Below are 8,695 nucleotides of genomic sequence, written 5' to 3' on the forward strand. Positions count from 1 at the left end.
CTGATAAGGTCCGATGAACTTGGGAGATAACTTCTTGGGTCGAATGGCTCTCCCAACTCCCGTGGTCGGATGCAGTCTAAGGAAAACATGATCTCCTGCATCGAACTCCAAGGGTCTTCTCCTCTTGTCGGCGTAGGACTTCTGTCTGCTCCTGGACGTCTTCAGCCTTTCTTGAATCAACTTCACCTTGTCAGTCGTCTACTGAATGAGCTCTGGTCCTGTTAACACTTTTTCCCCTTCCGGAAACCAACACAAGGGCGTTCGACATTTTCTCCCGTACAGAGCTTCAAAAGGAGTCATTCCTATGCTGGCTTGAAACCTATTATTGTAGGTGAACTCCACTAAAGGCAAGACTTCATCCCAAACGCCCATGTGATCTAGGACACACGTCCTCAATAAGTCTTCAAGCGTCTGAATGGTTCTCTCGGACTGACCGTCCGTCTGAGGATGATAAGCCGAACTCATATGGAGTTTGCTACCGAGCTCACTTTGTAATGATCGCCAGAACCGAGAAGTAAATCTCGTGTCTCGGTCTGAAACAATGCTAGACGGAACTCCATGTAGACGAACAATTTCCTTGATGTAAAGCTTACCCAGGTTCGTCATTGACATCTTCAGATTGATTGCTAGGAAATGAGCACTCTTCGTCAGTCGATCCACAATTACCCATATGGAATCATGATTCCTGACCGTTCGAGGTAAGTGTGTCACGAAGTCCATTGCAATGCCGTCCCACTTCCATTCTGGAATCTCTAACTGCTGAAGTAGACCGCCAGGTCTGTGATGTTCAGCCTTGGCTCGTTGACACGTTAAACATGATGCCACAAAACGTGCGACATCACTCTTCATTCCCGGCCACCAGAACGACTTCCTGAGGTCTTGATACATTTTAGTCATACCAGGGTGTATGCTAAGACGACTGTGATGTCCTTCCTCAAGAATAATTCTTTTCAATTCGCCATTATTCGGAACACATGCTTTATCCATGTAGCGTAGAAGACCGTCCGTTCCGGGGTTGAAATGTTTAGCTTGATCTGTACCGAGCGCGCTTAAGATCTTCACCAACTCTTCATCCTCTCGCTGCTTCACTCTGATCCGGTCGAATACGTCACTGGAGATTCTAAGAGTACAGCATTTGATAACATTCGGTTCCAAGTCGAACTGTAACCTTAAATCTCTAAAGCTCTCCACCAAACTTAACTTTCGGACCATCATGGAGGAGACGTGAACTACCTTTCTGCTTAAAGCGTCTGCTACAACATTTGCTTTTCCCGGATGGTATAGTAGTTCAAAGTCGTAGTCCTTCAAGAACTCCAACCAACGTCTCTGTCTCATATTCAGCTTCTTCTGATCAAACAGGTATTTGAGACTCTTGTGATCACTGAACACTTGGAATGTCGATCCATACAAGTAGTGTCTCCAGATTTTCAAAGCAAAGACGACCGCTGCTAATTCCAGGTCGTGAGTTGGGTAGTTCTTCTCATGAACCTTCAGTTGCCGAGAAGCGTACGCAACCACCAGTTTCTCTTGCATGAGTACACAGCCCAAACCCTGATGGGACGCGTCACAATATACCACGAATGATTTCGCCGCGTCAAGAATGACCAATACCGGGGCGCTTGTTAACTTATTCTTCAATTCCTGGAAACTTCCTTCACACCGATCGGTCCAAGCGAACGGTTGATCCTTTCTGGTCAGCTGAGTAAGCGGAGCCACTATTTTGGAAAACCCTTCAATGAACCGTCTATAGTAGCCCGCGAGTCCCACAAAACTGCGAACTTCAGTTACCGAGCGTGGACTCTCCCATTCCAATACTGCTCTTACTTTAGCCGGATCTACTAAGATTCCTCCAACTGAAACCACATGCCCCAAGAACTGCACTTCCTTCATCCAGAACTCACATTTAGAAAACTTGGCGTATAACTCCTTTTCTCTTAAGATGCCTAGAACAACCCTCAAGTGATCTTCATGCTCTTCATAGCTCTTAGAGTAGACGAGAATATCATCAATGAAGACGACCACGAATTTGTCTAGATAAGGCCTGAAGATACGATTCATGTAGTCCATAAATATTGCTGGGGTGTTTGTCACACCGAATGGCATCACTACATACTCGTAGTGTCCGTAACGAGATCGGAAAGCTGTCTTCTGGATGTCTTCTTCCTTCACCCGAATCTGATGGTATCCCGACCGTAAATCAATCTTCGAAAATATGATCGCGCCATGTAGTTGATCCAGTAGGTCGTCAATCCGAGGCAAGGGATACTTGTTCTTGATAGTCAGCTTGTTTAACTGTCTGTAATCAATGCAGAGACGAGAGCTACCATCCTTCTTCTTCACTAAGAGTACCGGCGCTCCCCAAGGTGACGCGCTTGGTCTGATAAACTGCTTATCCATTAACTCTTCAATCTGTTCCTTGAGTTCAGCTAATTCTGCTGGCGACATCCGATAGGATGCAATAGAGATGGGTCCAGCATTCGACACTAGGTCGATAGTAAATTCCACCTCGCGTGGAGGAGGTAATCCAGGCACTTCATCAGGAAATACATCAGGGAATTCATCCACGACTGATCGTCCTCCATTCAGTTTACTAGACGATCGCTCATGATTCAAACCTTCAAGTCGTTCGTCCGAATGCGTCATGATCAGAAAGCAACTGGCGCCATCCACGATGTCTTCTTTCAGTTGACCGAGCGTCACAGATAGATCCACTTCATATTCGTCCGGAAACACCAATTCCTTTGCACCACAATCTATGAGAATGCGATTGGCAGCCAGCCAATCCATTCCTAAGATTACTTCTAAATCTTTCAAGGGTAGACAGATGAGATTCACCTTATAATTACGCCCCTCAACCTCTATAGGACATTTAACACATACAGTAGACGTCCTAACCTCACCAGCCGCTGGGGTTGATACTACCAAGTCGAACTGCATCTCGCGTTCGGCTAATCCCAATTTCTCAACACACGCCTTCGAAATGAAGGAGTGTGTTGCCCCCGAATCATACAACACACAAACAGGCATTCCATGTAATAAGCAAGTACCAGTGACGAGCGTACCTGAACTGGTAGCTTCCGCGGCCGTGATCGCATACACTCGACCAACAGCCTGTGCTCGTCCACCCCTTCCTTGTTGCATTCTCCCAGCATTTGGCGGCCTCATTGCCGCTCGTCCGCCCATATTACAGTCGCGTTCTATGTGACCATTCCTTCCACAACGAGTGCAGGACTTCACTCCCAATAACTGAGGGCATGACGACCGGTAGTGTGGTCCTCCACATTGGAAACACTTGACTGATCCGTGCTGTCCAGACTGTCCGGCAACAACCATAGTCTGAGAATTAGATGGTTGTGCTGGGCGAGCATACGGCAACCTGTTCCGATTCAGATTCGGCTTGGACATGATCGGCCCCCTAGTTGCTTGTTGCTGCTTCTTCAGTCGTTCTGCTTCAGCCACATTTTTCTCTAACACTTTTGCTCTCTCAATCATGGCAGGAAAAGACTTAATGCAAAGGCTGGATATCAGTACCTTCAGATCGCTCCTCAGCCCATTCTCGAACTTTCTGCACTGCCACACTTCACTGGTAGCCATGGTATTAAAATGAACCAGATGCTTGAACCTGTTGGTGTACTCAGAAACAGACATACTACCCTGCACCAACTGGAGAAACTCAACTTCTTTGCCGAAACGAACACTATCCGGGAAATACTCCTCATAAAATTTTTCCTTGAACACTTCCCAGGAAATAGGGCTTTGAGCTTCCGTTAGTATCATCTTAACGCTTGCCCACTAGTGACTGGCCTCTCCAGTCAGCAGATACTCAGTATACGCCAACCTATTGTCGTCCGGACATCGCTTGGCATTGTAGATCTGTTCCATGTCCCTCAGCCACTGATCGGCTCCGTCTGGAAGGCACTTCCCATCAAACTTTGCAGGACGATGCTGCAAAAAGTTCTCCAAACTCCACTCAGCCTGATGAGTAGTGTTTGAAGCAGATGCTCCCGGCGTACCCCTAGTAGCTGCAAGAATCTCCATTAGTTGCCTCTGAGTCATTTCAGAATTGGCGCGAGCAGCTTCGAGATTTTGTGAAGCAGTCGCGTTCTGCTGCATCAAAACAGCATTCTACTCTTGTAGCTTTTCGATCACTGATTCCAACAACCTGGTGTTGTTGGGCACATCATGTTCATTGGTCTGTGGCGGAGGAGGAGGAAGCCTTGGTGCCATTAGTTCTCTGAGAAACGAAGAAAACGATCATTAATTAAGTCCAAAGAGTCTAAAATACTCAATAAAGAACGTTGAGCACACAACAAAACAAGCATGGTGCACTCACAACCTACAATGTCCTTAAAAGAACAAAACTGCTCTGATACCACTAATGTGACATCCCAAAAATACAGTATTAAACCATAAAATCAGAAAATCACATTTAATAATAATTCAATACAGTTTTCCAACTAAAAACAAAAATTTGAGAATGAGAACGAACTCTCAAGGACGAACGTCCTTGAGTACAGTCTTATAACAAAATGAACGAACGCGCAAAAACCGCACGTCTTACAACAAGAGTTACAATTGAAAACCGAACGTACAAGAAACCTGACCGAACGGTTTACACAGGACAATTACCGAACGGTCGATTATTAAAGGTTTAATCATTCACTAAGTCCCTATTTTCGCATGGAATCTCAATTTCGTCCCTTTCTTTCTGAAAATCTCAATTGGGTCCCAATTTTATGAAAATTGCAACAAATCGATCCTTTCCGTTAAATAGTGTCAAACGGCGTTAAGAAAATTGATGAGTGAATTCTGAGATGACGAACGAGCGCTCGTCCAGCAGCGAACGAGCGCTCGTCCAGCAGCGAACGAGCGCTCGACCACCGAACGAACGGTCGTCCAGTGTGGAACGAACGGTTGTCCACCAGAGAACGGACGCTCGTCGACCTCTTACTGTAAGACCGAACACCAATTGGGACGAACGCTCACTTCAAAACCGAGCATCATTTAGGACGAGCGCTCAGTTCAAAACCGAGCATCATTTAGGATGAAAGTTGGGTGTGAGACCGAACGTTAATAGCCTTGAAATAATAGATTTCGAGAAATAATCTAAGGGAATTTCGAAGAAGTATTTACGAATGATAAAGTATACTATTGCATATAAGGGAATGGGATTTATCAAAGAATACCGAACACCACAGTAATTGACCGAACGCTCAAACAAAGCTTTAGAATATGAGGACGCTCGTCCTCAACAAGGTTCCATCCGAAATGAACGAATCCCATTTTGATTATTTAAAATAAAGAAACCGAACGGTCTTTGACCGTTCGGCACGGACGTAATTCTCATGGGAAAACTCTTTTTCAATCCATATCATGTGAACTCTTATACATCATTTCACCAAATAACGAACGTTCATGCAATTCAGTAAATCAAATATCATGCATTATACTCATACCATCAAATAACGAACGTTCATACAATTCATACATATCATACATCATGCATTAATCTCATGCAGTAAATTAACGAATGTTCATACAAAGTGCACCACATGAATTAAATCAAATAAGCTTCCCTTACCTGGAAAATGACCGAACGTCCACAGACGCAGACAACTTTTCTCCACTAAGTTTCCCCTTCCCCCGCTCGTCAGCGCTCGTTAACCAGACTACAATGAACGAGCCCCAACGCCAAATCAGATCTAACCATTTCTAAGAATGATGACGAACGTACGAATCTCGTAATTGGGTTTGCATGCGTTATAACGAACGCCAGCATGAAGGAAAGACTTACCAGCTCAGTCTTCACGAAACGAACGGTTCTTCTGGAGTCCTTGACACCGTGCGTCCTTCAAGGTTGCCGGAATACTGGTTGGAGAAGATGAATTGGGTGGTTTCCTTAGAGAGAAGGCGCAGGGAGTGTAGAGAGAAGGTTCAGAGATCCAGGAAAGAGGGTGAAGAGGGAGAATACTCAGAATTAAAACTGAGAGGTGCGTGTAAAGGGAGTGGGAATATTCCCGCCCCACTCAGCAGGACGAACGTTCGTTCTAAACGATGTTCGGTTTTATACTGAACGCTCGTTCTAAACAGGGGCTCGGTCTCAGATTGAGCGCTCGCTCAAAATGATACTCGGTCTTATACTGAGCGTTCGTTTTCTTATTTTTAACGAGCGTCCTTTGGTCCAGTCTGCAACGTTCGTCCTCGGTCTTATTGGGGACAGAACGTTCGGTTTTTGATGGTCTCCCAATCAATGATGAAAATGGATATGAAATGATGAATAATAAATGATGAACAGATGTGAGATGAAAGTTGTGATGTTGAACGAGCGTTCCAGGTAGGAACGACTCATGATTTAAAGGTTGAAAATTTGTAAAGTATGACTGTGGGAAGTTAATGCTGGCTGTTCTATCCTGATGTTCCGTGAGTATTCATCCTCAAGTAGAGGGGGTACGTCATGCGTGGGAACGGCAGGAGGTCCTCGTCACATAACTATAATTTGGACGGAACGGACTAACCTCGGGTGGCAGCTGATGAGAGTGCCAGTTACTACACCACCCGGGTGCGCGAACGCCTGTAACTACGCAGAATTCATACAGTCCAGACAGTCAGTCGTGTTGAGTTTTATTTAAGTACGTGCGTTAAATTTGTGTTGACATGTATGTGTGCAATGAATTGTGTACTTGAAATTGTATGTTGATGCATGAGTTAAATTACATAAGCTTACCCTGCGTTTTTCCTTGTGTTGTCACGTTTTGTACGTCCGTCTTGTCATTGCAATGATCATCCGTGTGGATGTGAGCAGAGGGAGACGAGCGTTTGGAAGAGGCGCTGAACGAAGAGAACTTGGTTGAAGTCGAAGTGAAGACCGAGCAGTGAGACGCTCGGCCAGTAGTATAGGTGCTTGTTAGAGTGGTCGTTCGACCTACTCATTTGTCCCTTTTGAGTTTATAGACCGTTCGGTATTTTCGTGTGTAAACCGTTCGGTTAGATTTCTTGTACGTTCGGTTTTAATTTGTAACTTTCGTATGGACATGCCGTTGTGTGCGCTCGTCCTTTAAGTTTGGTTCTGTACTCAAGGACGTTCGTCCTTGAGCGTTCGTTCTCATTTTGGATTTTTGTTGTATTTGAAAAACTGTTTTGGATTATTGTTAAATGTGATTTTTCTGAATATATAGTTTTGGCTGTATTTTTGGGATGTCACATTAGTGGTATCAGAGCAGTTTCGTTCTTTTATGGACATTGTAGGTTAAGAGTGCACCATGCATGTTTTGCTGTGTGCTCAACGTTCGTCTATTGAGTAACATAGACTCTTTGAACTTATCTAACGATCATTTCCTCTACTTTCCAGAGAACTAATGGCACCAAGACCTCCTCCACCACCTGTCGAGCGTGATGTGCCAGATAACACTAGGCTGTTGGAGGCAGTAATTGAAGGACTGCAGCAGCAGAACGCGACTGCTTCACAAAATCTCGAAGCTGCTCGCGCCAATTCTGAAATGACTCAGAGGCAACTAATGGAGATTCTTGCAGCTACTAGGGGTACGCCGGGAGCATCTGCTTCAAACACTACTCATCAGGCTGAGTGGAGTTTGGAGAACTTTTTGCAGCATCGTCCTGCAAAGTTTGATGGGAAGTGCCTTCCTGACGGAGCCGATCAGTGGCTGAGGGATATGGAACAGATCTACAATGCCAAGCGATGTCCAGACGACAATAGGTTGGCGTATACTGAGTATCTGCTGACTGGAGAGGCCAGTCACTGGTGGGCAAGCGTTAAGATGATACTAACGGAAGCTCAAAGCCCTATTTCCTGGGAAGTGTTCAAGGAAAAATTTTATGAGGAGTATTTCCCGGATAGTGTTCGTTTCGGCAAAGAAGTGGAGTTTCTCCAGTTGGTGCAGGGTAGTATGTCTGTTTCTGAGTACACCAACAGGTTCAAGCATCTGGTTTGTTTTAATACCATGGCTACCAGTGAAGTATGGCAGTGCAGGAAGTTCGAGAATGGGCTGAGAAGTGATCTTAAAGTATTGATATCCAGCCTCTGCATTAAGTCTTTTCCTGCCATGGTTGAGAGAGCAAAAGTGTTAGAGAGAAATGTGGCTGAAGCAGAACGTCAGAAGAAGCAACAACAAGCAACTAGAGGGCCGATCATGTCCAGGCCAAATCTGAATCGGAACAGGCTGCCGTATGCTCGTCCAGCACAACCATCTAATTCTCAGGCTATGGTTGTTGCCGGATAGTCTGGACAGCACGGATCAGTCAAGTGTTTCCAATGTGGAGGACCACACTACCGGTTGTCATGCCCTCAGTTATTGGGAGTGAAGTCCTGCACTCGTTGTGGAAGAAATGGTCATATAGAACGCGAGTGTAATATGGGTGGACGAGCGGCAATGAGGCCGCCGAATGCTGGAAGAATGCATCAAGGTCGGGGTGGACGAGCACAAGCTGTTGGTCGAGTCTATGCGATAACGGGCGCCGAAGCTGTCAGTTCAGGTACACTCGTCACCAGTACTTGTTTATTGTTTGGGAAGTCTTGTTATGTGTTGTATGATTCGGGGGCGACACACTCCTTCATTTCGAAGGCGTGCGTTGAGAAATTGGGTATAGCCGAACGCGAGATGCAGTTCGACTTGGTAGTGTCAACCCTAGCGGCTGGTGAGGTTAGGACGTCCACTATGTGCGTCAGATGTCCTATAGA

The 8,695-nt window shown here is 45.5% G+C and overlaps 1 protein-coding gene across 1 annotated transcript; it reads left to right on the top strand.

The window, feature by feature from the left end:
• Positions 1-7,355: 7,355 nt before the first annotated feature.
• LOC108319543 (uncharacterized) lies at positions 7,356-8,237 on the top strand. The gene has a single exon (XM_017550706.1). The coding sequence runs from the start codon at positions 7,356-7,358 to the stop codon at positions 8,235-8,237; it is 882 nt and encodes a 293-aa protein (XP_017406195.1).
• The last annotated feature ends 458 nt before the right edge of the window (positions 8,238-8,695 follow it).

Source organism: Vigna angularis, chromosome 5, assembly GCF_016808095.1.
Source record: "Vigna angularis cultivar LongXiaoDou No.4 chromosome 5, ASM1680809v1, whole genome shotgun sequence".
Lineage (NCBI taxonomy): Eukaryota > Viridiplantae > Streptophyta > Magnoliopsida > Fabales > Fabaceae > Vigna > Vigna angularis.

Excerpts from the sequence above, each read along its gene's own strand:
- LOC108319543 (XM_017550706.1), top strand. The coding sequence starts at position 7,356 with ATGGCACCAAGACCTCCTCCACCACCTGTCGAGCGTGATGTGCCAGAT.